Source organism: Centroberyx gerrardi, chromosome 9 (genome assembly GCF_048128805.1).
Source record: "Centroberyx gerrardi isolate f3 chromosome 9, fCenGer3.hap1.cur.20231027, whole genome shotgun sequence".
NCBI classification, from domain to species: domain Eukaryota; kingdom Metazoa; phylum Chordata; class Actinopteri; order Beryciformes; family Berycidae; genus Centroberyx; species Centroberyx gerrardi.
The window spans coordinates 16278260-16297687 of NC_136005.1; the positions used below are offsets into that span (position 1 = coordinate 16278260).

General features: G+C 40.5%; 2 protein-coding genes across 3 annotated transcripts in view; both read left to right on the forward strand.

Annotated features, from left to right (window-relative positions):
* Positions 1 to 4283, forward strand: part of cts12 (cathepsin 12) — a 5056-nt gene extending 773 nt beyond the window's left edge. The window contains exons 2-8 of one of the 2 annotated variants that reach the window (XM_071895652.2): positions 401 to 546; positions 680 to 802; positions 1390 to 1554; positions 1659 to 1880; positions 2519 to 2687; positions 2771 to 2876; positions 3052 to 4283. In XM_071895652.2, the coding sequence (XP_071751753.1) occupies positions 401 to 546; positions 680 to 802; positions 1390 to 1554; positions 1659 to 1880; positions 2519 to 2687; positions 2771 to 2876; positions 3052 to 3151 (1031 nt within the window). In that variant the 3' untranslated portion in view covers positions 3152 to 4283. The remainder of the gene's footprint in view (positions 1 to 400; positions 547 to 679; positions 803 to 1389; positions 1555 to 1658; positions 1881 to 2518; positions 2688 to 2770; positions 2877 to 3051) is intronic. The other variant, XM_071895653.2, reaches the window with a different exon arrangement.
* Positions 4284 to 6478: 2195 nt separating this feature from the next.
* On the forward strand, positions 6479 to 18025 carry lama3 (laminin, alpha 3). Its single transcript, XM_071895539.2, has 33 exons — positions 6479 to 6497; positions 7163 to 7314; positions 7497 to 7607; positions 8131 to 8242; positions 8596 to 8766; positions 9396 to 9589; positions 9680 to 9796; positions 9895 to 10049; positions 10200 to 10344; positions 10438 to 10537; positions 10649 to 10765; positions 10891 to 11061; positions 11242 to 11393; positions 11524 to 11730; positions 11945 to 12096; positions 12341 to 12503; positions 12899 to 13026; positions 13231 to 13381; positions 13576 to 13680; positions 13803 to 13942; positions 14041 to 14158; positions 14440 to 14574; positions 14721 to 14863; positions 15006 to 15122; positions 15257 to 15401; positions 15574 to 15701; positions 16030 to 16210; positions 16447 to 16596; positions 16866 to 17031; positions 17147 to 17274; positions 17386 to 17479; positions 17581 to 17703; positions 17800 to 18025. Exons 1-33 carry the CDS (start codon positions 6479 to 6481, stop codon positions 17943 to 17945), a joined length of 4536 nt encoding a protein of 1511 aa, XP_071751640.2. The 3' UTR covers positions 17946 to 18025.
* Positions 18026 to 19428: the final 1403 nt, after the last annotated feature.

The window sequence follows — 19428 nt, forward strand, 5'->3', positions numbered from 1 at the left end:
GGTATTATAGCTTTCTGTCCCAGATATTTAGTCAATTATAATCATTCATTTAATACTGTAGTATAGAATACAGTTCATCCTATTGGATAAGCTTTACACAGCTTCTCATTTAGATACACTGTTATGCAAAATGGTGCATTTTGGACATGGCAGAACTTTCTCTAATATGTTTTAATATATATGCAAATATATGGCCAGAATCAGTAGCAGGCAGCTCATACATTGCTCACCTATTCATCTTGTGATCAGACTTGCAAATTTCAGTACTACAGCAAAAAGAACCAATTTCACACATGTGTCCTAGTAGTTTTGCCATTGGCTGTAGGCCTATATGATAGAACAATTCACAATCGTACAATAAATAGGCACAAATAATAACACTGTGATCCTCCTGTCGTAGTCCAATGGACCCGCTACATGGTGAGCGTCGTGCTGCTCTCTGTCCTGCTGTGTGGGCCGAGGCAGGTGGCTTCAGACTCGGATGAGGAGGTGCTGACCGAGTGGCAGATCTGGAAGATCAACCACGGCATCTCCTACGATGAAATGGTTAGACTGCACTTCTCAATATGAACATGTGTGTCTCTCATTCACTTATATATCCTTGTGAAAACATGTATTTCTTCACTTGAGGTTTATACTTTATTTTAAGTTTTGCTTTTGTGTGTTTTCTGTCACCCAGCAGGACGACATGGAGAGGAGAATCATCTGGGAGGATAACAAGAGGATGATAGAACAGAATAATGAAGGGTTTTTCGTAGGGGCAAAGCTGTTCACTATGACCATGAATAAATACGGCGACCTGGTAATGATTATTTACTGTTATTGGTGAATATTGTTTTCATCTCTGTCAAAGGTTTTACCCTTTACAATCACAAATAATCCAGCCATTTTGGGTATTTTAAATTAAGTCATTCAGCAATTTTCAGTGGCATGAACATCTGATTAATTAGTTCATGCCACTGAAATTTAGCTGTTGACTTAAAATACCCAACATGGCTGGGGTATGATGTAAACAGTAAAAACTGCAAAATCAACAAGTATTCAACAATTGTCCAGTTAACTGACCTTTATCTGTGACCTAAGGAATTGAGTTGAGCTATTGGAACGTTATTCTTTAACTCATTTTTTACCTTCTTAGTCATCACAAACAGACATTTACTATAACAAGTTATTTCAACTTGATCTGTGATTTGTTTAGTTCAGTAATTGCTTTCTGAGTTGTCATGAAGCAGATACAGTGTCAAAACTGAGGATGGCAGTAACATCTAACAACTAAATCAGTTGGTTCTAATCAGTTAGAGAAATTGTTTTGATAAACAGGATTGTCAAATTCTAGATAGCCTGAATGAGAAATATCTGAAGACAAACTTCTTTTTGTTCTCCATGTAGACGAGACAAGAATACCAGGTTTTGCAAGGTGCCATGATAAATGCCCAATTTGTGAAGAGGGGGAAGAACGTCTCGGCTCGCCGGCTGCGTCACAATGCGGAGAAGCTGGGGGCTTTGACTGTGGACTACAGGGCGATGGGCTACGTCACTGAGGTGAAAGATCAGGTAAGACGTTTCTAAATTAATTTAAAGTGAGTTATAGAAAATCTATCAAGGTCTCATCCTGACACCCTCAAATATACTGTGTGTTTTAATTGTTTTCCTCAAAGGGTTATTGTGGCTCCTGCTGGGCGTTTAGCACTACGGGAGCTATCGAGGGACAAATATACAAGAGGACCGGTCAGCTGGTCTCCTTGAGTGAGCAGAACCTGGTAGACTGCTCTAGATCTTACGGTACCTATGGCTGCAATGGTGCCTGGATGGCCAATGCCTACGACTACGTGGTCAGCAATGGGCTGCAGTCTGAAAGCACCTATCCATACACCTCAGTGGTAAGGCTATAGGCTCCAGGGTTGGGGTCAAGCCATGAATTAACTCATCAATTTTAGTTCAACTGAGGAATTGGAATTGGAAAAAAAAACCTACAGGAAACAGAATTGGAATTGAATTGGAATTTCAGGAAGTTGAATTTAATTCTATAAAGTTACATGTTGTTGTTGTTTTTTTCTTACCACATATCTGAGATTACAGTGTTATATATTATCAACACTGAATATCATAAAATGTTAAAGGTGCCTTTCAGGTGGTATTTGATACATAACATGTAATCGTAATCCATACATTATGCTTTAATGTATTTGATTTGTTTCATTGTTTTTTATTTGATTCATGTTTGATTTATAATGTTTAGCAAGTCAGGACAAACTCTCTTAGAAGTGGAATTTCATGGAATTCAATTCTGTTTCCTGTCATTCCAATTCAATTCCAATTCTGTTTCCTTAGAGCTGGGTGTAATTCCAATTCCAAATTCCAATTCCAATTCCAATTCCAATTCCAGGAACTGCATTGGAATTTACCATGCATTCTCAATTAAATTCATGAATGGCCCCAACCCTGCTATAGCAGTTAAATGTTTGAGTCTGGACCTCTGGATAAATAAAGGTTCACCACTGCATTCCTCTCTCCACAGGACACCCAGCCCTGCTTCTATGACAGCAGACTTTCAGTTGCTCATATTGCAGACTACAGGTTCATACCCAAGGGAGATGAGCAGGCCCTGGCTGATGCCGTGGCAACCATCGGGCCAATCACAGTGGCTATCGATGCAGATCATTCAAGCTTCCTGTTCTACAGCTCAGGTTCATTCTCATAAAATAACCCACTCTATACAATGTTAGCAATGAAAAGAGAAGGATTTTTACAATCTGAGTTTCTCCTACAGGAATATACGAGGAGTCCAACTGCAACCCCAACAATCTGAGTCACGCAGTTCTGCTGGTTGGCTTTGGCTCAGAAGGAGGCCAAGACTATTGGATCATCAAAAATAGGTAGGAGACAGAACAACACTGTTAATCACATAAAGATAAATAAAAGAGATCACATAAAATATGATTTAGTCTTCACAATGATATTTGGAATTACAGATCACTTTGTTTCCTTTGATTCTATTGTTTTAATATGAATATATTAATATGAATATGTTTTTTTTTTTTTTATCCATAGCTGGGGTAGCAGTTGGGGTGAGGGTGGCTACATGCGAATGATCCGGGACGGCAGCAACACCTGTGGCATTGCGAGCTACGCCTTGTATCCTATTCTATGAGTCTGATAAAGATGCTGAAGAGTAAAGTATTATGTCGGGTTCTTTGACTGGATTTTCAATGGAGCACCAGAGAAGAAAACCATTTGTTTCTCATATTTATCATACCAACTCATGTTAGAGTTTCAAAAGTACTCTTGTCGTCCATTCTGTGTTTTCTTTTTGTTTGTCTGTACTGAACTTTTGTGAAAACTCTGTAGATAATGTTTTTGCAAAGACTCCCATCAGTCTTTTGCAGCTAACACATTACTATTCTCAGGGATGTGGCCCATACACCAACACGTGGAACAGTATTGCTTATATCTGTAGCCAGAGATTAAATTAATGTTCCAAAAAAGTCATTTTATTGGTAGAAATCATCAAATATGGAACACTATCACATGCCTTGTGCCTTATTTTTTCTTGTAAGTAATAATTATGAAATGTAGCCCCAGCCCCCTGGAGAATATGCCAGATGGAGTCACTCAGGGTTCCCCATTTGTTAGTTTTAAACAAATCACTCACTGTCAAAGGATACTGAATGATTCAGTGAGCAATGTTAGCCACATTTTGATTTTATCTCTCATGTTGTGTCTTGAGACTGCAAACAATTAGTATTTTTTCTTACAGTAATACTTGTTAGAGTATTGAATACTTGGTAGAGACTGATGAGAAATTTAAAAACATTATCTGAGTCACATGGCAATTATATAGTAGTAGTAGATATAGTTTGTAAGTGATTTAGAAGTCTGACTTTTTATCCATGTTTCAAGTGACTGACATCAATATGGATACCTAGGACTGATAAAATTGGTGGCTGCAAGTCCATGAATTCAGATGGGGGCATCATATGTGTGCTTAAAGGAGAAAATGTTCTACTGAAGCAAAATGCACATGATTCAAAACAGACTAGCAGGGAAAAATTAGTGCATTTTTGTCAATTGATTCCAACCTAAAAAATGCAGATTGGCAGCTGTTTGCTGAATAATATACTGTACATTTCATTGCTCCAGAGATACTATTCTGCACTATACAAGGCAAACTATGTGTCTGATATTTCTAAAATGCATTTATATGACAGTAACACAGTAATAGTGATGATTGGCTCAGTCTCCCATGTCTTGTGTTTCTGTGAATTTTATTTACATTGGGTTTAGGGGAGGGGGGGCAGTGGGGCCTCGGGGGTTCAGGCCCGCAACTTGAAATAAAACAAGATGGTGCTTTGTAATACCGATGCAAATAAATGTTTAATGTGTTTCTTATGGGACAAGTTTGAGCAGATTTCAATAATTAGCAATTACAGTACATATTCCACCAGTAAGGTATAAACTGTGTAATTAAAACATTGTTAACTTATGGACTGACTGCTAATAAAAATTATAACCATTTCTTCTACTTGCTGTATTTGTCATATGCTATGCATGTTGCATTGTTTGAGCAGTTCACTTGGGTTAAAGCTTTCCACTTCCCTGTGGTACACAGTTCACACACTATCTGTGCCATGCGCCGCTCTGCTGCTTTCAAAACCACTGAACGTTTCACAGTACAACCACACCTTGTTGAACTTTGAACCTAATCATGTGCATACACTCCATACTCACCAATACTTTTGACTTTGTACAGTTCAGCTTCTCTGCATGTCTATCAGAGAAAAAATAAGCACACACCCTCTGCTCCAAGGTTTACCTGGGGGAAGAGGAGCTCTCCTGTTCATTCTCTCCACTGCTGAACTCTGACAGTAAGCTCACTGAGTAGCTGATAATGCAGAGGAATATATTTTTGCTTTGCTGTGCACTGTGGTTGTTTTTGCTCTGCTGTGCTGTGATTTGCCCCAGCACTGCTGCACAGACTGCAACACAGAAACATCCAAAGTGTTGGCATGGCAATCTCAACCAGATCCATCAGAGGCCACACAGACATAAAAAGTACTGCGATCCTTCGCTCAGCAACCAGACAGCAGCTGCCATCACTCAGGTAATGCGGCTCTTCACAATTTCTTTGTTGGGTTTTCTGAACCTTAATGGTTTCCTTACATCAGATTTTGCTAATGAGGAGGTTACACATGCTGTGACGCAAAACAATGTAATCAGTTAATATTACACCCAAGATTGTTCTTGCCTGCTGTTTGACCCCTGTCAAAGCATTGCTACTTTGATGTCACTATATACAATTCCTGACATTCTTTGATAATTATTAGAAAAATAAAAAGTCACAAAGTATAGTCAAAAAAAGGGAAGGAGTGCTTTGTATTACCTCCGCTGGGACTCTTTGGGAATAGATCAGAGTATTAAATAAATAAATAAATCATGAAGTGCAAGGCATTCACGTGGGGTGTAGTGTTAAAAAATGTAATTATATCTCAGGCATAAAAATCGCTCTTATTGCAACTTACGTGTTGCGGCTACCAAAGCCTTCATCAGGGCTTAATATATAAAGTATATTTGCTTAATTTCTGACACACTCTCTCTTCAAAATGTGTGTCACTAAGCATTCTCTATTGTTCTTTCTCCATCCCTTTGTTCAACATGCCACACCTTGATTTACAACTCAGATGAGTTGAGACACGTGTATTTTCTTGGTAACAAAATTTATCTGACACATACGTACAAGATATTTACTTTACATGCTCATGCGATGAATTACTTTTGCAGTTTTATTACTTTGCGATAATAGATCCCTCTTTACCAGGTCACATGGTGGAGAATGTGCTTATTTTTATTATTCTACAACAGTTTTATTGTCTCTCTGTGTCCATACAGAGTTGCAGCTCCGGCTTCTACAGAGAGTGGACCGGCCCACGCAGGGGTCAGTGTGTGCCTTGTAGCTGCAATGGACTCTCCAATGAGTGTGACGGGCATACAGGGAACTGCCTGGTTGGTTTTCTCTCTCCTTCACACACACACACACACACACACACACGTGCACACACACGCATGCACACACACGCATGCACACAGAGGCACATTATCAGTTGTTGATTTACAGCACACTTAAAGATACTGGCATTTGTCGGTCACGTGTTTCATCTGATTGGCCTCCAGAACTGTCAGTTCAACACGGATGGGAATCGATGTGAGCGATGTAAAGAAGGTTACTATGGCAACGCAGCCCAGAGGACCTGCCATGCCTGTCCATGCCCCTTCGCATGGAACAAGTCAGTTATTGTTTACCTACTCTATCATCTCAATAAAGCTAAACTGATTTTTTTTACTCTGGGCCATAATGAGCATTCTTGAAAAAAAAAAAAAAAAACATGCTGAAGCTTGACGGTTTATTCTTCCTGTAGTTTTGCATTGGCTTGTCTGGACATCGACTTGGGAGTGGTTGAATGCTTGTGTAAACTGGGCTACCATGGGACCAGGTGTGAGAGGTGTGTTGCAATTCAAGAAATTCCACATAAACACAAATATCGTTACATCATGGTCATCAATACAGCATACTTCTGCATCCTAAACCCTAAAAGTATCAAAGCTGTAAAGTAAGCCTTTTCCTTTTTGGTTTCTACTCTTCTTAAGATGTGCTGCTGGTTACTATGGTAATCCAATGATATATGGAGGCAGCTGCCAGCCTTGCAACTGTAATGATGGGCCCTTTAACATTTGTGATTATCTGACTGGAGGTAAGTATGCATACTCGCAAGAATAGACACAAATGCCTGGTTTAATAGAAATTCTCCTGTCACTGCATCCAGTTGTACAATCTTTCTTATATACCGAAATCATGTAACATATCAGAGATTCATTCCATTTTTTTTTCCTGCAGTCACTATGTTTTAATTTCCTTTCAGAGTGCGTAACATCTGGTGATGCCGGCTCCAGTGACCACTGCCATGGTTTGTGTGTTTTGAACTCCAATCCTACAATCGTGTTATGGCACTCAAGGATGCTGTGAGCTAGAAAAACCTTGATACAGCAAAGACTTTGTTGATGAATTCCTAGTTTCAGCCAGTCTCATCCATTCTTTTCATCATCAGCATTGCAGTTCATACTCGGAACTAACCAGATAATTTCATCCTCTCCTTGTACTCACTGGCAGAATGCGACAGCTGCACTGATGCCTTACTGAACGACTTGGAGAGGATGGATGATGAACTGGCTCGGCTGAAGCATCAACTCAAGAACATCAGTCAAGGCACTGGTTCACTCTCCATGCTGAATAGACTGGAGGCCAACATCTCTGAAACCAAGGTACTGAATCATGCAAGTATCAGTGCAAACTTGAACAAGCCACGAAGACATTTGCCCTTTATAGCTTTGTTTTACAACAAAAGTGATCACAATCCCTCTCATAAATGTGGTGCTAAGACTCATAGCTGGACACAATAATGTTTCTTCTTGTTCAGAGTCCTGTCACCTCTGGTGTTTTGCAGGTTCTGGTTGGAAGGTACAGCACTGCTATGAATAGTCTGGGTCCAAAGGTTGGACAGCTTGAAGCAGAAGTGGACGTTGTCAGAGAAGACCTGAGTCGGCTGATAGACAAGGTATCTGGAGACAGTTTTCCTCAAAATAAAAACAACCAAGGAATATAATAGAATAGAATAGATTGGGATACAAAAAGACACATCAGTACACAACACACGTAGTACTACACATTAAAAGCATTAAAAATGGAATACATAAGTTGGCTTCTGAGCCTACTGAAGGAAGGGAAAGTGTTGCATCTGCAATAACAAAGATAAATCTGGAGTTTAGGAGGCTAATTGCACTTGGGATAAATAATTCATAAGTGTGAATTACCGTCTGACTACAGCAGGAGGTATTTTAACACAACATGCCAGTGATCAAAAGTGGCGCTGCTGCAAAAATGCACACGGTAAAACTAATAAATAAGACAACGCTCTACCATAGCAGTCTCGGCCCATAAAGTCACCCTAACCTTGCATGTCAGTTTTATGAATGAGCCCTTTTTCTTTCTGGAGCGCAGTGTATACAGGTCATGCACAGAAATTCATGTGGGAACACTGTACTGTACTGTACTTTGATATGGTATTATCACCTTTACAGAGTCAGAAAACTTTATCAGATTCTGAGGACGTCTTGGAGAATGTGAATGGAACAAAGCTGAGAGCAGAGGATCTTCTCTCTGAGGCTGAAGCTCTCCTCATGACAATACAGAGTACGTAACAATTACACATGTCTGAAATGTGCCTTCACATTGTCATAGCATAACTCAACAATTCTGCATGTGTGCTATGAGATTTTACTCAGGTCTTACGAAAAGTAGTGCAAAATAAAATTCAATTAATTTAACTTTTAATACATTGTATAGATATCCTGTACATATCATATTATGACTTATAAACTTTTTTTCTGCTATTTGGGCCAGCAGGTCATTTCTGCCTCATACAAGGCTTTGTGTGACATGTTTACGAAATCATTTGCTGTGTCTTGGACTTTTTGTTGTTGTGTCAGCACGCCTCAGCACCAGATGTATTATTACCAGTACTTTATCTCACCGTGATTTGTCAGATCTCATAAAGCAGCTGAGTGAGGCGAAACCTGAAGATTCCATCACTGTTCCTGAAGGCGACATAGCCAGGATGGTGCAGGAGGCTCAGCGCATCGTGCAGGAAATGAGAGAAAGAGGCTGCACCGCTCAGAGAAAGAAAGCTGGAAAGGAGCAAGAAAAGGCATACAAATGTGAGATGATTTTTTTTTTGTTTTGTATTGTGATTCACTTTAATGTATGGACAAAATCATGGAGATGCCTTTACTGATTTCCCTGAGAGGGGATCTTGGTGCAGGGGAAGGGTTATGTTGGTGTTTCCATTATATTGTTCCTTACCTAATCCCATACACTTTGAAACATCTTTTAACTAGAAGGCACTTGGTAGAGCCCAACCCGCTACCAACGCTGTACAATTCTCCAACTTGCAAAGCTGCAGCTTCTGTAAAAGTTTATGTTTGTTTATTGTTTGTCTTCCGGGTTTGATTCTCTGAGGAAATAGCACGTGAAGGCAACGCTGTTTAGCAGCCGACATGGAATTCCCAGATGTCTGCCTTCCCACCAGCACCTGAATGCAGCACAATAGTTATGGCTAAAAAATGTGGCTGAAACGTTTTTAGTGTTCTCCACCTCTTTCAGGGTGGAAAAGCCACTGAAACAGTATTCTGAAACTCTCCAGTAAAACCCAGAATAAGGGAATTCTTTTAGGGTTAGTAGCTCTTTGGAAACTCTGGGATACATTACTGCCTCACAGATAATTTGTCATAACTGTGGACAGTGTATAAAATCAGCATGTAAAATCTAAATTGTGTGTTCTCCTTAGTATTGGACCTGATCAGGAACATGTCAGTTCCTCTGGACACCAGCCAGGCTGGAGCTAACCGGACGGCCGTCTCTCTGATGACCTCTGACTCTTCTCTGAGGGAGCTGGCCAAGCTGCTGTTAGATGCAGAGGACACAGTGGGCCGGACACAGGGCCTCAACCTGAGGAGTGATGCCACACTGCAAGATCTGCTGGTAATGTGAAACGCACGTCTAGATCTGATCCGCGATACAATATAGTGTCGTACTGATGCATTCTCCTCACTTTGTTCATCATTCTGCCAGAAACTTCGAGCTCAGCTGGAGAAGGAAAAAAGTTCGCTCCTTCCTATGATTGAAATGACTAAAGATCAGTTGAGGAATATTACAGACCTCTTCTCAATGCTCAAGGAGAGTAAAAAGGTAAGTGAGCATCTCTGAACTCTTCGTAAAGTAATGAGATGATTTCAAACTAGTTTTTGTGTGTATTCTAAATTGACTTTATTATGCGTAACTTGCAGGAATTAGAGCATCTTGCAGCTCAGGTGGATGGTGCCAAGACGGATCTCATGAAGAGGTTAAATAGAATCTCCCAAACTATGGAAAAGCTGGATATCGTTATCAGGGCCGAAGAGCATGCAGAGGAGCTGAACAGACTGGCAACAGAACTTCAACTGTGGGTATAAAGTAGAAGAAATGAAGAAAATTGACAGATAAAAGTGGATACATATGGATTTGGATAAACAACTGTGTTTGTGTTTACACATTTCAGCCCTCCTCAGTGATCTCTTGACTGATTAATGTGCCATCATGTATGTTATTGCAGAGTGCTGCATAATGCTACCAATAGCTCCTCTGACCTGCTTAGTGCTGTAGTGGGCAGTGGAGCCCATAACAGCATTATAAATGCCATAGAAAAGGCAGAGATGGCAGCTAATCAATCCAAAGTGGCTGCTGACCTAGCCTTCAAGGTAAAGGTTTTGCCTCCTGATAGTTATGCTTGTTGTAAATCCACTAATTCTGAATGTAATCTGTGTCAAATTTCTCCCATTACTATGAATCAGGATGTGGAGCAGGGAGGTCTGGTCAGCAGAGCTGCAGGACTCAAAGATGATGCAAACCGCTTACTGACAGAAGCCATGGAGACTCAGAACTACTTTGAAAGTGTGTAAACATCATGATTTGTAACAAGTCAAAATATATTATAGTAATTTTTAATTCATCAAAAAAATTTGAAGGTTTTCAATTTCAGGTTTATATTCTTCTTCTATACAGTGCTGTCACATAAAGTTGACTCCCACAAAGACCGTGTTATTAAGCAAAAGGAGAAAGAAGAATTACTGAGAAAGGACCTGCTAGCAGTCAGTGATGAGCTCAAAAAGATCAAAAGAGGTCGGTGGATTAATTGAATTAAACTTGTTGACATTGGTTGGGGGAAACAAGAAATGATTCTGGGTCATTTAAATCCATAACATATAATATTAGCTCACATGTTTGTCTTTGTCTTTTGATTTCAGATGATATAGCGGCCCTCATAAATTCTGCCAAGGCAGCTGCCTCCGCTTCTAATGACACTGTCAGTAAAGTAACAGACAGACTGAGGAATATCAGCCAAGAAGTGGGCAGAATACATTTTACTAATGCCAGTGCAAATATAGATGATATCTTGAGAGATGCAGACCAGGCATGTGAGTATTGAAGGGCAGATGGTACAAAACAGCCAACTTCTTATACTATATTGTATTCTGTCTTTTGACTTTTGAACCACATTGAACTGCGTTTTACAAATCCAAGATGAAAAGTTCCTTTCATTTTTAGTTTGACTGAGCAGAGATTTCTTTTTTGTTTGTCTCCTATGACCGTTTCAGTGAAGAGCTTGAACAATACACTGCCTATGTTGAGAGATAACCTTACACAGATTGAGGATCTCAGTAAGAAGATGCCCCCTAGTGCCAATATGACAGAAAGCATCAGGAGAATCAAGGATGTGATACAGGAGACAAGAAACTTTGTCAACAGGGTAAAGTATCCCATCTGACTTTATTGCTACTTACATGCCAGCTTTGATTTATTAACAAAAAAGAAAGAAACCTACAATAAACATCTCTTTCATAATTGCATATTTACACATATCATCTTTCTTCCCACAGCTTTCCATTGGCACCACTTTCAACGGAAAGGGTCACATCGAGCTCCGTCCACCGAGCAACCTTGAAGATGTGAAAGCGTTTACAGCAGTCGACCTCATGCTCAATCGCCATCAAAACAATCCTTCCACGGCTGACCGCAGGCGAAAGCGCCGCCAGGACAAACACAAAGATGCCAACCTCTTTGTTCTCTACCTGGGCAACAAGGATGTGAGTGACTGGCATCACAGCCTCTTATCTGAAATGTAGCAGGTAGAAGATAAATAGAAGACTGCGGCCTCCATGAGTAGAAATGCAGCGTTAACACAGGTCAAATACCTGTTGGAGGGTGTGATTTAGATAGAATAATTATTCAGTGATCTATTTACATATCTATTCAGTGCTCTATTAGTTCATCTGTCTTGTTCCTCTCTCTCATTTCCAGCCTTCTGGAGACTACGTTGGGATGGCTGTTCGAAGCAACGTATTGGTGTGTGTGTACAAACTGGGTGGAGTTGTCCATGAGGTGGAAACCAGCCAAATAACCGCAACCACCAATGTGAATTCTACAGATTTTGACAGAGTTGTCTTCCACAGGTACTCACCGGGGAAAGCTCGATCAGTGAAGGTCTAGTTGGTGGAAATGTTGCATGTACAGTAGCTCCCATGTTATCCTTTTGGAAGACAACATGAAGGATTTTAATTGCTTTACTACATCTTCAGCGTGTTCTCTAGAAAGTTTCTGTGGAGAAAGTACCATGCATATTATATCCTTTTCAATTAATTTATTTAATCGATGAATTAACATGTAATTATCTCTGTGTGCCAACAATTCCTTCAGGGTTTACCAAGATGCTGAAGTTAACGTCACTCAGAACGTCACATCCCCAAAGGCCATCAGCCTCTCTCCTAAGCGTAGCCTTCCAAACACGGTGACCAGTCTCCTGGATCTGGATCCAGAGAGGGTGGTGTTCTACGTGGGTGGATATCCTGACGACTTCACGGTAATCATTCACCGCTATTATTTCATTATGTCTGCATGTATGTTATTTTTACACTGGTAGAAGGATCAGCATTGTGTAAACCATGACTTTTATGGACCTCTATCGGCGATCAGTAGGAATTTCAACAACATCGATAGAACTTATCTCTTCATACACAAGTCTTTGGCACAAACCCCCCCTCACCCCCAAAAAACTCATCCTGTCCCCTTGAGTGATGGTGTCCTGTAATTCACACAAACACTAAAGTCAAGTTTCCACAATAGTTAAATAGATAAATTATGGTCATTTTGTGCTATGGGGAAGCAAAAATCGTGCTTTTTGCCCCTTTAAACCCTCTTATTATCATTCATTCATGATACGTTATCATTTGATTCCTCCTCTTTTCATTTTTCTAGCCTCCAGTGGAGCTGCGCTACCCCAAATACCGAGGAGCCATGAAACTCTCCTTTATCAATGACAATCCTATTTGCCTGTACAACTACAAGCAGGCAGTCAATATAAGTGAAAAACAGCCTCATCTGAAGTAAGCAACAGTAAAATGGGATTAAAAGCTTAAATATTTTACTTTTACAGAGGAAGACATGAAGTCTGTTGTTAGTGAATGCAAAATAGTTTCAGAGCACACCCGGGATAATTGTGATGGCATATTCTACAACACAACAAAACACTAGCTGTGACTAAAAACTGTCAAATTGAATTTTTCTTTTGTCATATTTCATTTCTTCAGGATTCCCCAGTCAGAGGTTTCTGATTATTATGAGGGAACTGGTTACCGCATGGCGCTCGTAAAAAACCCAGAGAAGAAAAGGAGAAGACTGTTCAAGTTCCACACAAACAGCCGAGAGACAAATGCCTTGTTATTCTACATTGGAAATGAAGTACGATGAGTTGACTGAGTTGAATGGATTTGACCAAAATAAAGCAGCACTTGTGCTAGTAATTACATATAAATACTCATAAATGTAATCAGCATAGTGGAACATTGTGTCTGTTCAACATTAATCGGTAAACACTGCCTTTATATATCTTCAGTACTACACTTTAATGTCCATTTTTTTTTCATCTTTTACAGGATTCTTACTTCTGTGTCTTTATGGAGAGAGGCCATCTTGTGCTGCAAAGAAAACAAGCCAATGAAGAGCTCAAAGTTCAGACTGATGAAAAAGTGTCTCTCTTTGTAAGATGATCTAACAGCTAAACTGTTGCTTTCATGTTACATTAACCTAGACATCATTCGGTGCAAGCGTTTTGCATTCAGTCTGTTGTTCCGTTTAAAAACTGTATAGTCTTCTTTCACAGAACAAGAATTTTATAATTGACATGGATGTCAACTTTACTGTGCACTATGGACCGAAGCAAATCACTCTCACAGGCTTCATTAAAACTGAAGTCTACAGAAGTTATTACATTGGAGGTCTACCAGTACAAATCAGGGAGAGGTAATAAAACATGTGCTAATCAAACATGCAGCATTCAAATATTCATAGCAAATAAATGTTTTATACTATATCTGTCTATTTGTGCCTTTGAATCCCAGAGATAACATCACAGCTCCACCACTGAGAGGATGTGTGGATCACCTGACAGCCAATGGTCAATATGTCGAGTATCACAGGACCATCGGCGTCAGTGTCAGATGTCCAGTCTCACTGCTGGTAAACTAAAAGAAACGACCATGATTCATGACTATTCGCAGTTGCATATATTAGACTGAACATAGAACACTGAAAATATCTTATACTGTATATTCATTATTTTCAAACTATTGCATGTTAAAGTAAGTAATAAGTGAATTCAGTGTGTTTTACTCAGTCTTTGTTGCTTGATGGTGGGCAGGATTTGTCTTAAAAGGGGACCGCCACAGAAGACTTTTGCCTATAGGGCCTCCAGCAGTTTAGAGCCAGCCCTGATTGTTAATGTTTCATGCGTATTACAGGGTGTTCGTAAAGCTACGTATGATTCAGTTGTGTCTGTGAACACTCTGGGTGTCTGGGACAAGCTGCCGGTCATGGTCTCTCTGGGGTTCAGGACCTCAGAGAAACATGGAGCTCTTCTCCGGAGCACCTATCAGGTAAACTCTGCGTGTCTCAGGTCCAGATTCAAATGATAATCACTGGCTAAAGAGCAAGAGCAAGATGATTTTTCAAAAAGAAGTGTGACATGATATATGAATTCCTGGATTAAGTGATTATATTCATAATTTCCTACCCTCCTCAGGACTCTACCTCTGTCCACGACATCCAGCTGTCTTTGGTTGATGGCCATGTAGTATTTAATTGTGACAATTATACATTGAAGTCGCCCAAAATGTACAGTGATGGAAGCTGGCATTACTTGTCAGCAGTGAGGAGCCCCTCAGGGTAAGACGTGTCTCTTTTTTTTGACATTTGTAACTCCAAATAAAATGTTCCGCTAACTCTTATGTAATGAATCAGACACTGCTAGGATGTGCAATATTTTCTTCAATACATCACATTACTAACCCTCTTATGGTTTCCTCAGGTTGGAGATGAGCGTTGATAATGTAAATGTGGGTCAGGGACAGACACTCAAGCCCTCGGAGCTAACTTTGGGAAGAGAGAAATTCAAAGGCTGCATTGCTAACCTTTATACAAGGAGGTTGGTCAACATTAGAAAGCTACTTTACATTATTTTGAAATGGCACAGATGTAATATTAATGTTGTTTGACTTCTTAAAATAGCCTTTTCTCATATAATTATGTTTTTTTCTAAAAATCTTTAATCTAACACAGGCTTGACCCGAGCTTTTTACCTGCTGATCTAAGCTCATTGTCACAAACGGGAGATGTAGTCCTTGGCATGTGTCGTCTTAATCCCTCTTCACAAGCCATGACTCTGCCAGCACCCCTTCTGCAAAGGCCCCAGAGACACAAAACTGTGAGCACAAGAATACACTCTTCCCACACTATTGAAACAAATCCTTGAATTTCATCAGCTTATAATCACAAGTAGTCCAGATACATTGAACCCAATGATATTATTTTGTTCCATATTCTGTTATTATTTTATAATTAGATAATAACACAGGTCTGTCTCTGCTGTGTTTCAGATTCGGGCTCAGAGTGCCACCAAAGCCAGTCAGTGTAGACGACATCCGGCACAACATGGACAATACCGGCTGTCCGAGCCGCACAGCTGGCTCAGTTACAACATCCCTCCTGAAGACGTCAATTACAGGTAATATTAGCCATGTGTAAACACTGAAATACATTGGAAGTTCTTGCATCTGTGGAAATTATCATATGGTTGTTGTCTATTTTGCTCTGTCCTATGAATCAATTGTGGGGTTTCTTTGTGGACTCAACAATTGGGGTATCATATGCCAAATACTTGTGATATTGTGGATTTGAATCATTTGTTGCATGTCATCCTCACTTTCCGTGTATGGTGTCTAATGAAACATTCATCATTTCTGTTTTTCCATTCATTAATTTGTTCATTTGTAAGAAATCAGAGAAATCCAATTGAACTTCTGTGTTGTTCTCCCTCCTCTTGTGCGTCTCAGGCCTCACTTCTCACTTGAAGTCAGAACCATGTCGTCTAAAGGACTGCTGCTCCACGTCTCGGGGAAAGGAGACATTTCCCTGCTGGCTCTGTTTATGGCCAACGGCAAGATCAAGCTGTCACTTGGGCAAAACAGAATCATCCAGCATAAGAAGAAGAGCAACGATGGAAACTGGCACAGAGTGATTACAATTCAGAGTGCATATACAGGCAGCATATGTCTTGCCTAATCATTTCTGTATCTTTTCAGTCTCCTATAGGCCGCAGATAATTCAATTTCCAGCATGTTGATTTATATCTCTTCAAACACAGCAGTGATCCTGACCTTACTGTAAATTTGTTTAGCTGAAGCCTGTAGCTGAGTGATTTGTTTTGAATCAATTTGCTTGTCTGACAGATAATCTGTCTGTATGCGCAGGTTGTGTTCAGTGTGGAGAGAAACACTTTCCATCTGCTTGTTGATGGAATCCGCGTGACTGACGGTGTCTTGTCTAACGATGAGGGATCGTCTTTAGATCTGCACAATCCTGTATATTTGGGAGGAGTTCCTAAACACAAAACCTCAAATGTGTGTATCTTACCTCACGGTTATTTTTTACACCCATGTCACACATTTGCCTGCACATTTGTTTGTTTCTAGTCTATTTTTACTGAATTGATCCTGGCCAAATAAGTAAGCACATCATGTACATTTAAGACAGTTTCCCCATAGGGAGCAATTCAATTTCCTCTCCTCTCCTCTCCTCTCCTCTCCTCTCCTCTCCTCTCCTCTCCTCTCCTCTCCTGTGTTATTGTTGCTGTTGTAACTTACACTAAAATCTAAAATGCCTCTCTCAGGGACACCTCATTCCCAAGGAAAGTGTTATTGGCTGTATACGGGATTTCAAACTGAATGAGGTATTAGTTGGGGAACCAGTGGCCAGTCGTGGAGTTTCACCCTGCCTTGACAGACTCTCAGAGATTGGGACGTACTTTGGGGGGAACGGTGGTCACATCGTCTTAGGTTTGACAGTGTTTTATTTCATAGATCCCAACGTATTGCATTATTTCTATTTTGTCAGTGTATGCTTGTTGCAACAAAACATTGACCTCAAATCTGATAAATATTTGTGTTTTAGATAAGTACTTCACTGTAGGCTCTCGTTTTGAGTTGGCCTTTGAGCTGCGGCCGCAGCATCTGACAGGCCTTCTCTTCCACGTCCAAAGCCACAAGACCAGCCTGAATGTGTTCTTAAGGGACAACAAGGTAAAACCTCGAAACTTTTGGAAATGATGAATGTGGGTCATGTGTGTGGAGACAATGACTCAAAAGACAATCACAATGACTGCTTGTACACATTGCTATCTGACTTTCTAGGTTGGTGTCAACGTGAATGATGGTAGCGGTGCTGTCAGTGTCTCAGTGATTCCTCATCAAAACCTGTGCGACGGCAACTTTCATGCGGTTACAGGTACGACTTCTCACCCTAGCAGCAGTATACAGACTATTTCATACCTGTGTGGTTATCAATTTTAAAATTTCCTCTTAATACCGCTCTGATTTGTCCCTCAGTGTCCAAACAGCACAAAGTTATCAAACTAGTGGTGGACTCCGTCTCTGAGCAGAAAGCAGGTTCCTCCTCGTCTGCTTCGTACTCAACGACACTGGATTCTCTTTACATTGGAGGCATCTCTGGTAAATCCATCAAACCTTTCATTGAGTATCAACATTTATGGAAAAACCTTCCCAGCATCTCATTCTTCTGTTTCTCCTTTCCTCTCCTCCATGCAGGGACAACTAAGAGAAACAGCGTCCCTGTGTCCTCATGGTTTGTCGGCTGCTTGCGGAACGTGAGAGTGAATGGGAGGCCGGTTGACTTTGAAGCAGCGTCCAGTGTGGTCGGCCCTGTGAGCGTCAATAAATGCCCTGCAGACTAAGGAGATGTGATCAATGAGTCACACACCAAATTAACTAATTCTCTGAACTACTTTGTCAGTCTGTTTGCCTGTTGTCTATTGTCCAGAGATAGAAGGAAATAACAGTAAATACAGTAAATGAGTAAATTAGTTGTTTGAGAACTTTTTTGTGTTACTGTAATAAAGCATACATCACATTGGATGAGCTTGGGTTTGAATTGCTGTTTGGAAATTATCTGATGATTCTAGTTTTTTTTTTTCAATTGTCTTCTGAGAGTCTCTAGAAGATAAATCCCCTTTAACATAATTAGTTAGATATGATTTGATCTTACGTGATACATTTCACTCCCATGTTTTGCAGAACACAACTGCACAACTCCTATTTGTTTGTATTAGACCCTTCACTTCATAGGCACAGTATCAGACCTGGGTCAAAAAGTATTAGTGTTTGTTTCAACGCCTTTGGAGTACCAGATGAGTGTAGTTTGCCACATGACAATATACTGAGTAGTGCTGAGACAATCACAGGAAAGTCAATTTAATGTAGTTTTCTGTAGTCAACAACCGAAATGACAGTAGGCTACCTGAGTTCTTCTGATGAAATAGACACCTCCCATCTGGTGCCTGAAACAAATTCTAAAAATATTTGCAAAAACTGTTTGATCCATATCTGTATAACATAAATACAGAAACCACTGTTCAAAAGTCACCAGCACCACCTAATCATTGTGGGACTGCGATGGCTCTCAGTGTGTAGAAACAGGCTGCTTCACTGTGGTTTGTCTCACACAAAGCCCGGACCCCCGGGTCTGTCATCTATCATTTATTCATAGAGGGTGCACTAATGTGTGTCTAATGCATATCTGGCCTTACTTCTCTTATCCACACTATGCAGAGCAGAATGAACAGCAGAGTGCATTTAGAATACACCTGTCTATTTTTTATCAGTTGGATTTATTTTTATTTCCACCCTTATTCACATCAAATAGCTTGGCTCATAGGACAATACTGGAGAATTTCTTGGAATTTCTTGTTGTGTTTTAGTGGCAGACTGGGGGATCCATCCATCCTGACCACGTGCCTCACTTGCCAGGATAAGACAGCACCATCATGCCACGTCATGACATACAAGCCCACAGATAGGTGATAAGCACCTATTAGATCATTTCAAATACGATCAATTAAGCTCGAGCTTTCTCTTGATCCTCTTTACCTGCCTTTCATGAGCCCGGTGTGAACACAATGTGACCGCACGAGGCCGCTCAGAGTGATGAGTGTGTTTATTGGCTGACGCCTGGAGGAGAGGGCTGAGCCTGTGGGTGCGGAGGGAGGCAGTCGGGGGAAGCTGCGTTTGCACACGGACTGCATAGGATGCAGGTTCATCTCAGCGGTCCTCATCTTTAATGCCTCCCGGAGATGCGCTGTGCGTTATGACGACAGGCCGTTTGACGAGTATTACGTGGGACTGGCGGAGAAGCAGAGCAGCCTGGCTTCTTGTTATGTA

Bases quoted from the DNA above. Each gene is read 5' to 3' on its own strand.
- lama3 (XM_071895539.2), top strand. The intron at 13,943-14,040 runs GTAATAAAACAT...TTTGAATCCCAG, and splicing joins CCAGTACAAATCAGGGAGAG to AGATAACATCACAGCTCCAC. The intron at 14,864-15,005 runs GTAAGACGTGTC...TGGTTTCCTCAG, and splicing joins GCAGTGAGGAGCCCCTCAGG to GTTGGAGATGAGCGTTGATA.